Source organism: Otolemur garnettii, unplaced genomic scaffold (genome assembly GCF_000181295.1).
Source record: "Otolemur garnettii isolate 467f Iridium unplaced genomic scaffold, OtoGar3 scaffold00023, whole genome shotgun sequence".
Lineage (NCBI taxonomy): Eukaryota > Metazoa > Chordata > Mammalia > Primates > Galagidae > Otolemur > Otolemur garnettii.
The window spans coordinates 3778239-3797557 of record NW_003852418.1 but is presented as its reverse complement, the minus strand read 5'-3'; the positions used below and the strand labels follow the sequence as shown (position 1 = coordinate 3797557).

The 19319-nt window shown below is 43.2% G+C and overlaps 1 protein-coding gene across 1 annotated transcript in view; it reads right to left on the bottom strand.

The window, feature by feature from the left end:
- Positions 1 to 3041: 3041 nt before the first annotated feature.
- Positions 3042 to 19319, bottom strand: part of TOP1 (DNA topoisomerase I) — a 36006-nt gene continuing 19728 nt past the window's right edge. Inside the window, exons 7-14 of the mRNA XM_023511909.1 lie at positions 13645 to 13788; positions 12561 to 12746; positions 10863 to 10931; positions 10216 to 10330; positions 9028 to 9155; positions 5819 to 5913; positions 5445 to 5594; positions 3042 to 4334 (exon numbers count right to left, since the gene is read on the bottom strand). Of these exons, the coding sequence (XP_023367677.1) occupies positions 4232 to 4334; positions 5445 to 5594; positions 5819 to 5913; positions 9028 to 9155; positions 10216 to 10330; positions 10863 to 10931; positions 12561 to 12746; positions 13645 to 13788 (990 nt within the window). The 3' untranslated portion in view covers positions 3042 to 4231. The remainder of the gene's footprint in view (positions 4335 to 5444; positions 5595 to 5818; positions 5914 to 9027; positions 9156 to 10215; positions 10331 to 10862; positions 10932 to 12560; positions 12747 to 13644; positions 13789 to 19319) is intronic.

Genomic DNA, 19319 nt, shown 5'->3' with positions numbered 1-19319 from the left:
TAGAGTCAGTAATTTACTGGATGTGGAAGTAAGAGAAAATGGAGTGAAGGATGGTCCTTAGGCTGGGGGAACTGAGTAGATAGACATGGTACCCTTCACTGAGATGGGAGACTTAGGCTCAACAAGCCTGGAGTGGTGGGTACTGAGCTCAGTTCCAGAGATATTGAGATTGGAGGTGCCTGTGGACATCCCCTAAGGAGGTGTAGTTGGTATCGTATGTCTAGAGCTCAGAACAGAGTGGAGGGGGTCTAGGTTGGAGATAGAGACAGAGAAGTGTTTATCGCCCTTTGGTGTGAATGAAATCAGCTAGCCTAAGTGAGACCATCATGGCACTTAATGACCTGATAGGATAGATGACTCAGGCACAGCCTGACAGAAGTAAAACCAGGAGAGTGTGACATCCTGAAAACCACAGAGAAGTGTTTTTAGAAGGGAGGGGGGTCACATGCATGATTCCCTTTACATGCTATGTCCAGAATACAAATTTATAGAGAGAGATTAGTGGAGGCTGGGCATAGATGTGGACTAACTGTAAATAAGCATGAGGGGGTCTTACTGGGAGAATGAAAACATTCTAAAACTGATCTATAAGGGCCAGGCTCGGTGGCTCCCCTGTAATCCTAGCATTCTGGGAGGCTGAGGCGGGAGGATCACTTGAGCTTAGGAGTTCAATACCAGCCTGAGCAAGAAAAAATAAGACCCTGCCTCTACTATAAATAGAAAAATTAGCCCAGCATTGTGGCGGGTGCTTGTAGTCCCAGCTACTGGGGAGGCTGAGGCAAGAGAATCACTTGAGCCCAAGAGGTTGAGGATGCTGTGAGCTTTGATGCCATGGCACTCTACTAGAGGGCAACAAACTGAGATTCTTGTCTTAGAACTGATTTATAGTGTTGGTTGCACCATTCAGTTGCTGAAAATCATTGTACACTTGAAATGATGGAAGTAGTCGTCAACAGTGGCTAGTGACACAAAGAGCTTAAGTAAGGTGCAAAATGATGAGCCTGATGATTGGTCACTTGGTCACTGGTGATGGTGGTCAGAGTGAAGGAAGAATTTGGGGCAGATGGAACAGAAGCTCACTATGTGGGTGGGGAAAAGCTGGGTGGTGGGGCTGACTCACTGCAGGAGCTCCCTTGGGAAATGAAGAAGAGGTGGTGGCCAGAGAGGGCTCAGGATTGTGAGGTTTCTTTTTGTATTCTTTAATGTGGCAGAGGTCTGAGGTAATTTAACAGCTTTTGGCAGGGAGGGCAGGACTTGCTGACCAGGGACAGGTAAGGGAGAGGAGCCAAGTCAGCACTCAGAGTTATCTGTCTTGAATAACACACAGAAGATGTCCACCTTTTCCCACAGCTGGACTCAGGCATCATAAAAGGGCCTGATGGGGTATTTTTCAGACCCTGTCCATCTGGCCTGCTCTTGGACTTGGATGGAACTGAGACCTACTGGATCAGCAAGGGGGTAGATTTACTTCTGACTCTTAAGCTCAAGCATCCTACAATACCCTTTACATTTGGCCCCACCTACCTGTCCAGCTTCTCTCTTCTCCAGTGGCCAGATCAGCTTTCCCTTCTCTGGCTTTGCTTTCCTGTGGCTGCCTGGGAGGGCCTTCACAATTGTCTTGACCATCATCTAGTTGTTCTGTACTTGCCCTAAGAGACTTTGCCCATCAGCAAGGTCATCTGCCTCCAGAGCTTGCTGTCCCTGCTTTCTAGCTGTAGATCAAGATTTATCCCCTAGTTGTGAAAGGTCCTGCCCGAGTTCCAGATCTGAGGTCAACTTATCCACCTACGCACTAGAAGAACCTGTTTCTACTCCCTACCTTCAGTGGCCCAGCTACCTTAGTACCACAGAATTCAAAAATACCTGCAGTCTCTTGCTTCAAAGCAGTGATGGCTATATAACCTCCTTTATTCCTTGGGGTGGATGCTGCCTCTCTCACAGGCTTCCAAGGATCTCCAGGATTTTCTGCCTTGAGCCCAAGACCAGCCCAGAGAGACCAGAGACCATCAAGGAGATGTATCTTCCCTGAAGATACCCGCCCGCGCTAGCAAGCTAGAGGGCTCTTCTATCAAGTGACTGGTTCTTTTTTTTTAAAACTTTATTTTATTTTTTGAGACAGAGCCTCAAGCTGTCCCCCTGGGTAGAGTGCCGTGGCATTACAGCTCACAGCAACCTCCAACTCCTGGGCTCAAGCGAGTCTCCTGCCTCCGCCTCCCAAGTAGCTGGGACCACAGGCGCCCGCCACAACGCCTGGCTGTTTTTTGGTTGCAGCCATGATTGTTGTTTGGCGGGCTGGGCTGGATTTGAATCCACCACCTTAGGTGTATGTGGCTGGCACCTTAGCCATTTGAGCCACGGGCGCCGAGCTATGGTTCTGACTACTCTGGCCTTCCTGCTTTCTTCTCCATTTAACTTAGAGACCTCACCTTTCATCCTGAATTCCAGACTTGGTTGTAACCCTAGGTGAGGAAAGAACCATTTTTGTAGAGACCATGGCCAGCTAGGATACCTGGAGCTCTGGGAAGTTAAGTGGTGAGAGACCACTCCCTTGTTCAATTAACCACTCCATTTAGGGAGAAGTCAGGGTTCTACCAGAGAAGGGGCTTCTAGGTTCTGACTGGCTTTGTACCTTGAATTCCCCTCATCCTGATTGTAAGCTCAGCCACTTATGCAAACCCAAAGAAGTCCTTTGCTTTGGCCAGTACTCACAGAAAGGGCTCCAAAAATCTGCCTCCCTCACATACTTGCTCAATAAATATTACCCACATTAGGACTCAGCTATAGTTCTTGCACCTCATCTATCCTTGTGGATTTCTGCATCCTTCCTTCCGGGGCCTGTCTTTATCTAGGGATGTGGACTTTGGATCCCCTTCAATCTGCAGCAACAGGACAGAGGGTAGGCCTTCCAGGCCAGGCTGTGCCTTGCCCCTTCTGCTCCTGGGGAGGAACCTAGCCTTGTTGACCAGCATGCTCAGGCCACATCCCACAGAGCCTCAGCTGCTGACCTGGAGCCCTTGGTAACAATGAGGCAGACACTTAAGTTTCCGTTAAGTTGTAGGAATTTATTTTAAATAACCTACAGTTGATTAAAAGGGAATTCATGATAAAAATAGAAGATACTTGAGGAAAGATGTGGGAAATGGACTCTGCACACACGCTAAACTAACAATGCCTCTAAAACTAATGATTATAGCAAAAAATGTCTTCACATTAAAATTCTGCTTTTTATTTTTTTTTCCATTTTTTACACAATTACAAAAGAAAAAAATAAGAGCCCTAAAATCTTGATTATTTTTCCTTTTTTTTTTTTTTGGACCAAATACTCATTTTCCTCTAAATTTACTGACCTGTGGAACTTTTTATACAATAAAATCTTTCAATTGAAAGACTGGAGTTTAAAAAGAAAAAGATGGATATCTTAAGGGTACAGAGAATGCTCAGAACAAAGGATGATGGGAAAATGGTTTCAGTCACTGATTATTTCATTATCCTTAGACTCACTCGCCCTTTGTCCCGCCCCAACCCCAATCTACACGATCTTTAAGATCAAGAAAAAGGTTTAAATATTTTAAAATAATTAAAAAGAAATAAAAATTCACATTTAAAAAAGAACACTCAAGTCAGGAAATATTTTCCCATCATGCTTTTCTGTGAACAAGTGTCTGAACCAAAACACTGCCGATGTCAGACTGCTTCAAGTTTAATGAAAGTTGATTCCCATGACAATAGAGAGTGATGACTCTAACAGGTGCGCTGGGGTTTTGTTCTACTTAATTTTAAATTCCTGAAATGGGGGAGGAGGGAGGGAATTTAGGAATTTATTTCTATTAAAATATAGAAGTTATTGCAAAACCCTAACTGTAAAAACGCACCAATATAATCGGACTTCGCATACAGTAGCTAAGAGAATCCAAATGTTTCAGTGAAACAGTGAATTTGCCCGGCAGAATGCTGACAAATTCCCCTCCACTTGCCCTCTTGAAAATAAAAAAACAATTCAAAACAAATCATACAGCTAGAATTTTGATATCTGAAATATTTTTAAATAAGTTGTCCATAGGACAACTGGCTCAGCTCTCCCTTATAATATCTCCAGGTTATCTTTTCGCAAAGATGTTGGTTAAGACTTGCTGCCTCTCTCCCTCAGTTGTGAGGGCAAGCGAGGCTCAGTTTATCCATCTTCCCCAAACCATACTGTTCCTTTTCACAGAACTCTGCCCCTTGAGACTGGTTAAAACTCAAAGTCTTCATCAGCCATGTCAATGGCCCAAGCAAACTTTTCCCGCTGGGTTTTGTTGTAAATTTTCTCAATTGGGACGCCCCACTTTTTGCACCTGCAAACAAGGGAGAAAGATGGGAGATTAGCGTGAGTCAGAAAGCAATAGCCCAGACCCAGGGCTCAGGCTCAAACCCGCCTTCTTCATATCAGTCTAGTGAGGATGTGGATCAACGGTGTACCAAGCTTTATGTGATCAACTCATCTAATCTCGGCTGTGATCTCTAACATAGATGTTTCCAGAGATGTACAGATGAAAAAACTGAGGCAGAGACATTATGTATTTTACTTATGTTCTCATGCAGCTAGTAAGTGGTAGAGCTGAAATTTGAACCCAAACAGTTTGGCTCCATGCTCTGAACCGCTGTACTATATTGCCTCTCAAGAGCTAACCAAACAAGGCTAAAAAGAGCAGAAAAGAGAAGAAGAGCTGGGTGGAACCTCTGGTCAGTAGAATAAATGCTATAGGGAATAACACTTCCACCCATGCCCAGAATTTAACAGCTCAAACTAAACATCTTCAAGAAAAGACACCTGGTTTAGATGTTGTAACATGGGTGTGTTTGTGTGTCTGAGAGAACAGCAGAGAGCAGTGGTTGTCAACCTTCGTTATGCCATGACCCTTTAATACAGTTCCTCATGTGGTGGAACAATGAAAATATGGTTGGGGGTCACCACCATAGAAGTGGTGCCATAGAGGATCTATCTGCCTTTATTAAAAGGTCCCTAAACCTCTTTGTGTGGGTTGCTTTGATCTGTATTCTCATTTTTGTTTTATTTCATTCCTACCTTTCTTCCTCCAATTTCAAAAATTTCACTGATAATTTTTGTTAAAGTGTAGATGGATGGGCTCTATTCTAGTTTTCCTTCAATAGAGAAGAGTTTCCATTCCCCTCCTAAAGTTCCTTAAGGGATAGGAATTGTACTTGCCTTTTATAAACAGATTATGAACACCAAGGCAGTACAATAACACTGGCCACTTAGGATCATCCCGGTGTTCCAATGCATCTGTAGAAAAGGTTAGCAACCAAGGCACCATGTACACAGCAGAAGCAGAGGGTTCCCAGCTGACTCCAAGTATGTGTTTAGCAACGGCCTGTGAAGGCTGACAGTGCCCTTGAAGCCCCCTCTACTTTTCCTGAGCTAGCAGTAGGACCTCAACACTTACCAAGCGACTGTGATCCTAGGGTCCAGATAATTGAGTTTGGAGGTTCCCAAAGCAATCTGTTTATTTTCCTCTCGGTCTGTGGCCAGAACTTCCAGCTTCATCAACTGTTCCTCCAATCTCTGGACAGCCTTCTTCTTTGATTCTACTACCCTAGAAAAATGGCAGTTATCAAAAATGAGGCCTGGCCTCTGGATAGGTGCACAATGGAGCCCCACCCTGCCAGTTGAAGCAGTAAAAGCATAAAAGCCTCAAGCATAGAGATTTGCAAAGATACCTCTCAGAGACCTTAGGCTGGAGCCCCAGGGCCTCCAATCAATATCACACACACACTTTTTCTCAAATAACCCCAAGTTTGTGCAATTTCAGGTACATACTTCTTGGTCTTTGCGTCTTTCATGACCTTGGCGTCAGCCTTGGCGCTTTTCAGGTCTCTCCGGGCATCTGCTAGCTGTTCCTTCTTGGCATCAATCTAGGTAGGGAAGAACAACAAGGTTAGGATCAAAATGAGCCAGAGAGAATAAAGGGCTCCACCAGAGAAGGTGAAACCTAGAAGTTGTCTCCACCAGGCAGACAGTGGCCTGCTGGGTAAAAACATCAAGGGTGCAGTCATAAAAGCAGAGCAGAAAAGCATAGTGGCTACTTAATTCAAGTGCTGTTTATTCATTTATGATCTTCAGTGATCCTCTGAGAAATGCAGGTTCTATAATGCAGTAACCTGGGGCTCGGGGAAAGGAACCTGCTGGGACTGGGAATCTGGGTGCTCGTCTTTCAGAGAACAATTTGGCTTCAGACATCTGAGAGGAGAGTTATAAATGACTACTGTTTACAATAAAGATCTAGGCCAAGTTTTAGTCTTCTTTCCATGAATACTGTAGGACTGTGGTTCCTAGGCCGCAGACCAGTACCAGTCAGTGGCCTGGTAAAAACCAGGCAGCATGGCATCATCACTTGAGCCTTGTGTGCCTCTTGTCCCATTCCGACCGCCCCACCTGGGGAAAAATTATCTTCCATGAAACTGGTCCCTGGTGCCAAAAAGGCTGGGGCTCACTATTGTAGGAGATGCTTTTTAGGAAGCTGAGGCAGGGTATCTGCACATACAGAGCAAGCCGAGCTTAGCCCTTAGATTGGATGCACTAGAGAGAACAGCACAGGGATCAAAAAATGGCAATTAAAAGGAACCTAGGAAGCCAAAATGCTCAGCCAGTCTGTCCCCAAACCGTGGCCTAGCTTTAGGATTGTTTTAAAAGGAAATTATCAGTCCATTTCAAAATGAGTATGAAAACATTTTTAGCTGTCTTCCCCTGACCCCTACCCCTGTAGAATCCATGTCTATAAAGGAAGACAGTAGCGCACTTTCAGCTTTTCTTGCTTATTAGAATCCTAAAGCACCTCAGAGAATCTAATCTTAGATTCCTGCTTAGCAACAGCAGTGGGTACTGGCATTTGGCTAAAGCCTACACTGCTGGGAGCAGGAGAACCCCAGATGTGCGATCATCTTGCTGACCTGAGGTCAAGAGAACCTCCACAGAGTAAATACATGCTTGACTGACACAACTGGGCTGCTGCTCACAGGGACTAGAATTGTTTGTTAGACACACTCACACAGCACAAGATTGGGAACAGAGGCCACCATTGTGAGATAAATCATTAAATCTGTTTTACTATGAATGGCTTACTTCCAACATCTATGTTGTCCAAAGCCAAACTGAGGGAATTGATTCTATATCCAAAAGTATTACAGACACCACCAGCCAGATTCCTTTTCGGCTAGAAATACAGCAAACCACAATCTTTTAACCATTTCTGTGAATGCCACATTGGCAGGCTGTGTCAAATTCTCTCAAAGCATCAAAGGCTCCATTGATTCACTTGGCAAACAGGGGCGTGTGTTTGCTTTGTGGGCATACAGGAGAAGATTCCTGGGCTCAGAGGGTTCGTCTGGCAGGCAGCCTGGGCTGCCCAAACAGTGGTTCCAGAGTGAGAGCAACAAAAGACCTCCTCATTCTCCTGGGAGGGGTCTCTTGAATTAGGTAAACAGCACCTGAATATTTTGTGCTTTTATTTCTGGCTCAGAATAATAACATGAGAGTAAATAATTCCAGATGGCCATTTAACGGAGTGGTAGCCAGCAGGAGCTGTTACAAGAGGTGGTCTATAGGGTTCTCGGCCTGCCCCCCACATGATCCAAGAATTCCTGCGGTCTATAGACAGACACTCATTCCCTGGGAGGATGAACACCCCTTCAGAAAAGCCAGATGGCATCTATACCATAAACCATCGCCTGTCTGTGCCTTTTGACCTACTGTTGGATACTACTGAACTGGGAATTTATCTCGAAGAAATCTTAAAACACTGTGGGTCTGAAGATGTGTATGTAGTCTTCATTCCACAGCAGTTTTAAATTCCAGTTGTCTTTGAGTATACAGAATCCCATGAACTTAAATGGCAATAAAAATTACATCTATAATTTCATTAATCTGAAAATGAAATTTACTATTTCATTTATGAATGTGGGAAACAAACCACAGTAATATCAGTACTATTTATGACTTCATCAACAATGTATGTTCCATATGCTGTCATGTCATTTACAATTGTTAACAGTAATCTTCAAGTGTCATTTACATTCATTACTACCTTCAAATATACAGGAGTTATAACTACTTAAAGACCTTACATTAGTAAGGAAGTACACCTATTTCTGTATTGTAGACTTTAAAATATATTTTGAGCTCACCTAATGGGCACAGTGTAAGGGTATATGGCAACCTCCTAGGTGTGGGATTCAACAACAGACACCTTACCTAGCAAACACAAACAATGTAACCTAATCATCTGTACCCTCCTATTAAAATTTAAATTTAAGTAAAGATAAAAGTTTTGATAACTGCACTTCAATGTAATTGGTTTCCTTTGTAACCCTGTTTATCTGTTCTGTAAAATTAAACATCTGTAAATTTTGTGAGTTAACAAATTAGGATGGATTAGTTATGTAGCCCTTGCTAGCATAAAAATGCTTATCTTCAAATGCTAAGTGCCTTGTGGTTTGGAAGCTCAGTACCAGGCAGAGTTGGAGGCCGAGAGGCGCATGGAAGAGGAACAGCATCTACTTGTCTGCACACCCCTCTTCCCCTCTAGGGCAGCCGCTCTGGCACCCAGCCAATATCCAACAAATGTTTGATGACGAACTATATAAAAATATGATTCATGTGGAATGTGTAGAAATAAAATAATTGTGATGGGATTAGGGAGAACTTAAATATAATTGTTTCATCATCTTTTCAATGTGAAACAATCTAATTTGGAAACAGTTGTATTTCTGGGCTGTGGAAAGGATCTGTGAAGACTCTTTACATCCATTTTCCTTATGTACAGTAAGGACAATAATGAGGAATTAGAGGGTACATCAAAGCTAGCTTTTCAAATAGGAATGATCAACGTAGAATTTCTGTCCATAAAGATGTCCTGAACAAGGATCTTCATCAGAGATTACTATGGTATTTCCATTTGTGTATCTTTAGAATGAATCTTTCTTCCAGAATAGACCCAGAACTGGCCTGCTGATATTTTTTATACAAGATACCTTAGACTGCAAGTTCATCATAGACTTCTCAAAAGTTTTTGGTGGTGCCCTCTGATGGTTACAAAGAATTGCAACAGCTCGATTGGCACGGTTATAAGAAAGGATCTTTGCCGGGGTGTTCTCATCCGCTGTAAAGAAAGATACAAGACAGGGAGAGAGTCAGTTTGTACACCAGGGCTGCACACATCACGTGTCTTCCTCAGTGCCTCACCCCCAGGACTTTACTGGCCCTTATCTCACTCAGATGATCTATTCAAGTTTCCCCCAAGGCACGAGGTCAAAATCTGAGTCAACAGTCATGAGAAAAAGACAGCAGGAAGTTTCTATGTAAGCTTAGCCTGAGTAAATTCCCATCCCAGGAGAGATTCTGAGTGTGTGGAATCAAATCTACACCTTTCAGGGTATGTGGCTGGGGCCTTCATCTGCTTGCCTCATTCCTTCCCTCCCTCCCCATCCAACGTTGCTAAATGTGGGATCGGGACAGAAAAGGTCTATAGAGCAGGGTGAGACAAAGGGGCCTTAAGTTTTACATTTTTAAGCTATATTTAAAAAGAAAAATGTAAAAATGTCCTCCAAAGAAATTTCTTTACTTGTACTATATGACATTCTTCATTCCTAATACCAATGACCTTCAGCGTAATTACCTCTGGCTTTTGTGGCTCATATTCTGAGGCCATTTGACATATTTAGAGGACAGTGGAAATTTAGTAGTAACTGGGCTCCAGGAAAAAAAGCCTGTGGCTCTTGGTAGTTTTTAGAATATTACCTACTTTCCTATGGGGGAAAAAAATGACATTAACCTCAGGGAAAGGACTTGTTCCTATATTTTTCTGGTAACCATGACAACTTTACTTTCTCCAGTTCAACAGAACATCACCCTATTATATCTTTACCCTGTGAGCTTTTAAACAACATACATACAGCACAAAATGCAGACATTTTCATAGCAGGTAGAAAACTGTCAGCATTCCTTGAGATTAATCTAGAAAGCTGGGGATAAGAGAGGGAAACGGCACTGATCCTGTGTTTATACAACTAAGGCTTGGCTCTCTACTAGAGATCTGAAGGGAAAGTTTCCAGTCACGATGGTGAAGAAAAACGGTAGAACTGACCTAGGACACAGCTAAGCAAGGACCTTGGACACCATTAGTAGACAGTGTAAGCCCTGTCTGCCCAAGCAATACTTACGGACAGTGAGTTCTTTTAGTTGTTGCTGTAGCGTGATGGAGGCATTGTATGTACGGAATACCTTAGCCGTCAAGCCCTCCATGAGATCCTGAAGGTGCTTATTTAGAATACCAGTCTGGAGGAGAGAGACAAAGCCAACAGAGAAGACACTGAGTTTTAGGTAAAAGCTGTACGCTTCCCCTTCTGGAGTCACTTATGCCAGAGCAGTCACAATTTTGTCAAGTTTATTACAAGCAGGCAGTTGGGAAGAAAGGGAAAAGAATTCCAGAATATACAGGGTCATGGGATGCTCCCTTATAAAATACTTCACTCTTAAGCCAATAAAGCTAATTTGTCCCTCCCTATTATAAGAGGACAGGTTTTGGGTCTCCAGCAGAAGTTGTTGGATATCTAGCCAAAAGCGGAGCTCCAGGGGTCAGGGGAGGATAAAAGGCTAGGTTCATCTACCCCTGCCTTTAAGGCTCTGGCAGCTGTTCCACAGTACAGAAGTATCTATCTGCTCCTGGCCAGAGACAGTGTGCGTGGAGAGAGTAAGGAAGAGTCTACAGGATACCACAGGACTGGGTAGGCTGAAGGGACAACCCAAGTCACTCCTTGGAAACCCTTACTTTTAGGAGCTTGTGAGAATGGCTGGAACTCCTACTTACATTGAGTCTATCAAAAAGATCATCCTCAGGCTGTTTGTTCTCCATAAATAGTTGTAGGTTCTTAAAAACCTAAAAGAAATAGGTAAAGCTGAATTATTACTATTTTAAAAGCCTTTACTTTTAAAGGGCTCAGCACCTGTAGGCTCAGCACCTGTAGCACAGTGGTTATGGTACCAGCCACATGCATTGAGACTGGCGGGTTTGAATCCAGCCCAGGCTAGCTAAACAACAATGACCACTGCAACAAAAAAATAGCCAGCCAGGCTTTGAGGCGGGTGCCTATAGTCCCAGCTACTTGGGAGGCTGAGGCAAGAGAATCGTTTAAGCCTGAGAGTTTGAGGTTGCTGTGAGCTGTGATGCCAAAGCACTCTACTGAGGGTGACACAGCAAAACTGTCTCAGGAAAAAAAAAAAAGGAAAAAAACCCTTTATTTCAGAAATAATTTCAAACTTACAAAAACTTGCAAAGAAAAGGCACAAGGTATACACATACATCCTTTACCCAGCTTTACTGTTAAAATTCCACCATTTGTGCAGTGTGCATGTCTGTAGACATGTGTGTTTACGTACATATATACATAATTGAGCCATATATTATGATCCTTCATCCCTAAACATTTCAGTGGATATTTTTGAAAAACAGGTATTCCTTCACATTTACATAATACTTATGAGCTTCATAAATTTCCATTGCTACATATAGTGGTCTAATCTACTGTCCATAATCCAATTTTGTCAGTTGACCTAATGATGCTCTTTATTTTGCCAGTACAGAATCTAATCTAAGGTCAGATACTCATTTAATTGTCAGGTCTCTTTGTTCACCTTTAACCTGGAGCATTTCCATAGCCTGCGAAGCCTAATTATTGATAATGATCAGAATGCTGATGGGCTAGATCACTGGAGTTCCAAGTGCTAGGTCTCTGGTTCAAGCCCAGTAATTGGGGAAAGATTAGGTTGGGACTATGGACTTGCTTCACTGATAGGCTCAAGATCTGGGACTAAAGGTTACACTTTCACTGAGGAGCCAGGGAGAGGGTGAGCTTAGATGCAAAGGGATAAACGTGCAGTGCGACTGGGGATACCGAGATGGGGCTAAATAACTGAAGCTATGTGGTAGGGTCAATCAAATGTTCCATCTGCTGTGAGAGCCAACTCTCTGCACATGCTCTGTTGGATACTGCTGGGCAAGATGCCCCTTCATTCCCAGGAAGTAGCACAGGGTAGGGGACAGGGATTAAAAGGAGGTACATAGGACAGCAATGTCTCTCCCCTCTTTTAAGCCATTTATTTTTATTTATTTTTTAGAAATAGGGTCTCACTATGTTCCTAGGCTGGAGTGCAATGCCTATTCATAGATGCTATCATGGGGCGGCACCTGTGGCTCAAAGGAGGAGGGTGCCCGGCCCCATATACTGGAGGTGGTGGGTTCAAACCCAGCCCCAGCCAGAAATTGCAAAAAAAAAAAAAAAAAAACCCAAAAACCATAGATGCCATCATGGCACTCAAACTTTTGGTCCCAATTGATCCTCCCACCTCAGCCTCCCACATAGCTGGGACTATGGGCATGTACTGCCACATCCGGCTCAAGTCATTTTTTTGAGTGCCTAGCAAAGTGCAGAGCACATGAAAAGGATTCAGTAACTATTTGTTGAATGAATGAAAAACAGGTCAGGGAGCACAAGCCACGTTAACTTACTCGTTTCTCGACGGGGACCTTGTTATAGTATCTGATCGAGTCCTTCCCAGGGAAGTCAAACTCTACCACGTATTCCTGACCATCTAGCTCTGGGTGCAGATTGATGTGCTCCACACGAAGTGAGCAACAGCCCACAGTGTCCGCCGTCTCTCCTTCCTCCTTCTCGTTGCCTGCTCTCAGAGCAAGCTACCCGGGGAAGACGGAAGAAAAGGTGCGCATGAACAAAGAGACTGACCCTCATAGGAAACCACCAATAGAAGCCACCCACTTCTCCTTGGGGACAGAGCATCAGTCTGCATGGCCTGGACATTCTGCACTCTGCAGTGTTACTTCTTCCCTTATAAAACCTACAGGGCTATAAAACTTAAAAAGATTCAAGTTTCTCTTCTGTCTACTTTGTCTTCTGAAATGGATAGAGAAAAGGAAGAAAAAACTTTAAAAACAAGACAGCAAATGAATGCGTGTTATTATTCTGGGCAAGTAGATGCAAAAAAAGCTAGTGTTTTAATTTTGAGATAATTTAGAACTTATGCCAAAATATAACCAGTATTCAATTAGGGGAAAAACATGAAATCTTGTTTTTCTTAGGAACACTGAGAAACTGATCTCCAGAGCACTGTCTCTCAAATTGTAGTTGTGATACAAGCATGGTGTGTTTAACCAATTTTATGGGTCATAACTATCTTTGGTTATGACCAAAAAAATCAGAATCCACTCCTTGTATAACTAAGTTTCATACAACTTTTGATTCAGTTATACACAAATATATTTACATGTGTGGTGGGCTGTGATATAAAGAAATTATTGTGGGCCCTGGCCAAAGAGTTTAAAAATGTCACAGTATCTCTGACACATTCATATTCAAGCAAATCCTATCAGGCAGGATGTACCCATACAGCAGCAGACACACTGTGCATGCCTCTCTCTCTCTCTACTTCTGTCTTCCTTACTGGTGCAAGCCGGCAGGTGTTAGGGTGTCACTGTCTCTCTAGTACTTGGCACAGGGCCTGGGGCAGAACAGACACTCCCCACACCTTTGTTAAGCTGAACACTAGACGTGATGCTAAGGAGAAGATGGTCTCACCTTGTCAATGAAGTACAAAGCTACAGCTCTCTGCCGGACTTTCATCTCTTTGGACTTCCAGTCTTCTCGATATTGGTTCCGGATCTTATCCACACATTTCTTCAGCCGCCGAGCAATCTCATATTTCTGCCAATCTTTCTCACCCTGCAAAGATCCAACCCCAAAGGTAGACTGCTTAGGAATGGTGGAATAAAAACAAACTTGGATGTCAAAGTTCAGAGATCTGAACTGAAGAGCAGGAATCTGACCTTAAACAAAACTGAAAAAGAACAGTACTAAAGAGAAAGTTTGGGGCATTTAACCTGAAGGGAACACACGCTGTCCCATCTCACTGTCAAGTACAATTGGCTCCTGATCTAATCACAAAGAAAGCTTCCAGTTTCTATTCTGTACAATATTTATGTTCTTGGGGAGAGGCCACATGGCATGTCCCCAAAATTGAATTCTACTAACACAAAGGGTATAAACACCCCCATTTCCACATCTGCACCATACATAGCCCTGCTGTCAGATCTGTGACCCGATAGAACTTTTCTGCTAAGACTGAATTCCACTAAACTTAAGATTATCATTCACAGTTTGGTGGCACTGTCAAAGAGGCAGAACCAGACATGTATCATGTAATTACTAAGGAACACAATGACTTCCAGGAACAGCCATAATTATTCACCATTTTCTATCTTCTGCACTTAAAATTGTTCCCTGAGTAGATTGAGAGATTAAAAATGTTTCTGTAAAGATTTTTTATTTTTAGGAAAAATTAGAGCTTTGATGGGTAAATTCATAGTTAACGGGTAAAATGCACACTTTCTGGGGGATAGACACAATTATAATCTCAATTCAAACTACACAGAAGTAGTGCGTATAAACCAAACATGCATACCTCTGTAACATTCTGAAATTTAAAAAATATTAAGGCTGGGTACATACAATGGCTCACACCTGTAACTCTAGCACTCAGAGGCTGAGGTGGGAGGATCACCTGAACTTGAGTTTGAGAGCTCAGCCTGAGCAAGAGCAAGACCTTGTCTCTACTAAAAATAGAAAAACTAGCTGGGCAGTGTGGTAGGCACCTGTAGTGCCAGTTACTCAGGATCCTGAGGCAGGTCAGATTGCTTGAGCCAAGAACTTTGGGAGAACCACTTAAGGCCAGGAGTTTAAAAGTGGTGTGGGCAACATAGTAAGACACTGCCTCCAAAAAAAAAAAAAATTTATAAAGGGGAGTGCCTGTGGCTCAAAGGAGTAGGGCCCGGCCCCATATGCCAGAGATGGTGAGTTCAAACCCAGCCCCAGCCAAAAAACAGCAAAAAAAAAAAAAAAAAAATTTTTATAAAGAATTAGCCAGGCACGGTGGTGCACACTTGTACTCCCACATATGCAGGAAGCTGAGATGGGGGAATCACTTGAACCCATGAGTTTGAGGCTGCACTGAGCTATTATTGTGCCACTATACTCTAGCCTGACAAAGCAAGACCTTGTCTCTCCAAAAAGAAAAAAAGGCACAGAACATGACGTGAACATAAAGAAGAATTTAAGAACCCAAGAATCTTTGCTGTTAATTACCCCACCTGTAACAAAGGTAAGGGGAGTGATCTCTAGCAGCATTTGCCTGGGTCCTGCCTATGACATGGGCAACCATGGTCATAAGAACTGTGGTCAATGTAACCATCCTTCTCAGCGTGCAGAGGTGTAGCATAAATAGAGCAAGAAATGTCTTCCACATCTAGATCCTGAAAAATGCTCAGAGATAAAAGCTCATATGGGTATGCTAGGGAGTCGCCAGCACTCTCCCACAGTCATGTGTGTACAGCTATATGTATCTGTTTGGCTACTAAATAAGAGGTTCAGTAACTACTTGCTAATCGTGGGTGGATGACTTGGTAGTTGGTGACGCAGAAAAAATACCTAAGCCTTATTTCCTGGGGAGCTGAAAATTTCTCACTGATGTTTCTCAGTACATTTTGACATTTAAGAGGGTGACCAAGAAAAGAAAAGGTGTGATACACACGGTCCTCATGAACAAGTCAGCATTAAATCTCCATGACCGTCACTCTTGCTTACACAGAAAAATTAGACACAAAAGACTCATCTTCTATAGCACAGTTTCCAGCTCAAGAGTGGCCTCTTTCCACTCACTCCAGTGCACACAGGCCTACCAGCCTATCTCAAAGTCTTGCTGTTTTGCCCAGGCTAGTCTTGAATTCCTGCTCAAGCCATCTTTTGCTTTGGATCCCAAAGTGGTTGGATTATAGGCATGAGCCACTGTGCCCAGGGGGGGTGATTTTTTTTTTTAATTATTTAAGAGACAGAGTCTTATTTTGTTGCCCTCGGTAGAATGCCATGGTGTTACAGCTCACTGCAACCTCCAGCTCTTGGGCTTAGGTGATTCTCTTGCCTCAGCCTCCCGAGCAGCTGGGACTACAGGCACCCACCACAACCCCCGGCTATTTTTTGTTGCAGTTTGGCCAGGGCTGTGTTCGAACTCGCCACCCTCAGTATATGGGGCCAGTGCCCCATTCACTGAGCCGCAAGCGCCGCCCCCAGGGGATGATTTTTAAAAACTAGAGGCGGTACCTATAGCTCAAAGGAGTAGGGCACCGGCTCCATAAACCAGAGGTGGCAGGTTCAAACCCAACCCCAGCCAAAAACTGCAAAAAAAAAAAAAAAAAAAACCCCTAGCAGACCCATGATATTTTATTTAATATAGCTGCTTACCCATTCAGTAGAGTGGGTTAAGTGGGAACAAGATTCAAAACTGCAAAGTAGGAGGTAAAGGGGCAAACCAGATCCCATTTTCTAATATAGTCTAAGAGACTTATGTTGGAAATGATGACATTAGTCTTACATGGCTATTCTCACTAGGATGGTGATCCCATATGAGTTTACCATAATTTAGAATACCAAAGGGTGAATGTACTCTGATCCCCCAAAATGTATCATTTAAATAAAACTCACAACAAATTGGCCCTACATATATATACCGTGCTTAAAAACAGTATTTAACCAGCTTTCTACACATTCCTGTTTTTATTTTTCTTTTTTGAGACAGAGCCTCAAGCTGTCCCCCTGGGTAGAGTGCTATGGCTTCACTGCTCACAGCAACCTCCAACTCCTGGGCTCAAGTGAGTCTCCTGCCTCCGCCTCCCAAGTAGCTGGGACCACAGGCAGGTGCTATTTTTTGGTTGCAGCCGTCATTGTTGTTTTGGCGGGTCCGGGCTGGGGATTTGAACCCGACACCTTAGGTGTACGTGGCTCGCGCCTTAGCCGGTTGAGCTATAGGCGCCGAGCCATCATTGTGGTTTTGATTTGCATTTCTCTAACAACGAATGACATTGAGCATTTTTTATGTGTTAGTGTTGTTTGGCGGGTCTGGGCTGGATTCCAACCCGCCACCTTAGGTGTATGTGGCTGGTGCCTTAGCCGCTTGAGCCACAGGTGCCAAGCCTTTATTTTTTTTGAGATGGGGTCTCAACTCTGTCCTTGGGGCCTCAAGTGATCCTCCTGCCTCAGTCTCCTGAGTAGATGGAACTGCATGATGTCTCCAGTTTAGGTTTTTATGAATATAGATCTGCTATGAATAATTGTCTACAAGTCTTTCATCTCACTTGAGGTAAAAAGATTTAGAACTGGAGTTTGTATCTCATTGTGGTTTGAATCTTTATTCCAATGATAATTAAGTGATGTTGAGCACTCTTTCATGTACTTACTTATTTCCTAGTCCTACATTTTCTTCGGTAAAGTATGTGTTCAAGTCTTGTGCTCTCTTTTGTGGGGATATTTATCTTTCTACTGTGGAGCTATAGGAATTCTTTGTATATTCTCAATAGGTTCTCTGTCAGATAAACATGGTAACAATGTTTAATTGAACAAAAAGTTCCCATTTTGATAAAAGTCAATTTTATCAATTGTTTCTTGTATTGTTTTTAAATATTTTCTTTTTTTTTTTGCAGTGTTTGGCCAGGGCTGGGTTTGAACCCGCCACCTCCAGCATATGGGGCCAGCACCCTATGCTTTGAGCCACAGGCGCCGCCCTCCTGTATTGTTTAAAAAAAAAAAAAAAAAAAAAGCATGTGGCTTATTTTCTTGTTCTAATAACACCAAAATCAGAGCTTTCCAAGACTATTACAGTTTTTAAAAAGTATTTTCCTTTACATCTAGCCCTTTAATCACTAGGTGGTTATACTTAAAAGGTTGTAGGCACATATATCTTTGAAACCCCAAAGAATTATAGGTTCTAAAGAGAAAAAAGGCAGAAGTGTATATTTGGTACCGACCATATTTGAGTAAGACTACATGCAATGGGATGATAACCTTGATTCTAAAGTTAGCTGTACTTCATTTGAAAGAAAAATCATAATGGATTGTTTGTAAAGTTAAGGCTTGTTTAGAGAACCTTTTATCGAGGGCTGTTTCCCCAGGTTACGAGAGCAGATAATGCTCGCAAACTTGGCAGTAGGTTGTACTTAGCTTGAGTACCTATAAGCAGCCTGTTTGGAAACTCCTAGATTATCTGGGATCAGAGAGCTTCCTTTGTTCAAATTATAGGTTTGAGAAGGCTGGCTGTCATTCTACTGCTATTTAAGATTCTATGGTCACAAGGCACAGACTAGGAGGAAAAGGGAAGGGAACTACTTGCAAGAAAATGTCTGTAAAATGGAAATTCTGGGAAGAAAAACAGAACAAACTAGGATGACCGTAGAACACGTGAATGAGTTCAGGACAACCTTTTTAGTACCTGGAGCATGTTATGGGGTTCTCAAAAATCCTGATCTTTTCAGTGACCTTTGAAGTCGCTGGAAGTAGTGAAACATGCCTATAACTGTAAGTAGGCTAATCCAAGTTTCCAGAAAGGGGATAAGGATAGGGCATATCAAAGGGACACACACTTCAGCTGCTTTATACTTTTGCGTCCTTTTTACTCTTTAATGCTCTAATTTTTCAGATTGCCAAAAATGTGCAGTTCATATCATGCTTGTGCTAAATGGTACAGTAATGTTACACGAGGAATGCGAGTTAGTAAAATACAGATACAAGAGTAAGCAGAAAGTCTTAGAATGGGAAGACATCTTTGAAGGCTGAGCAGAAATGCGTGTAACAGAAACTCCATGGCGGGCCTCCCATATATTAGACCTAATGTCTTCCTGAAGTAAAACCATCATTCACCATCCTGCTGCAGAAACATACTCTTTACACAGGCTTCATCGCAGGAAGTCAGTGGAACCATGCTTTAATCACCTTTTCCAATGAAAGCACTCCATGCAAGAGGGGGACCTGACGCGCCAGAGCCTGTGTTAGCTTGGGCTGAGCTGGCCTAGCCGATTCCCTCTAAAAAAGGAAGGAATGAGAGGAGAAGTGGAGAGGAAAGAAGAAGAAAAGAAAAAGGAACAACACACAGGCAAAAAACACTTCACAATTGGTTCGGTGCCTGTGGCTCAAGCAGCTAAGGCGCCAGCCACATACACCTAAGGTGGCGGGATCGAATCCCCAGCCCGGGCTCGCCAAACAACAATGATGGCTGCGACCAAGGAATGGCCAGGTGTTGTGGCGGGCGCCTGTGGTCCCAGCTACTTGGGAGGCTGAGGTGGGAGACTCGCTTGAACCCAAGAGTTGGAGGTTGCTGTGAGCTGTGATGCCATGGCACTCTACCCTGGGGGACAGCTTGAGGCTCCGTTTCA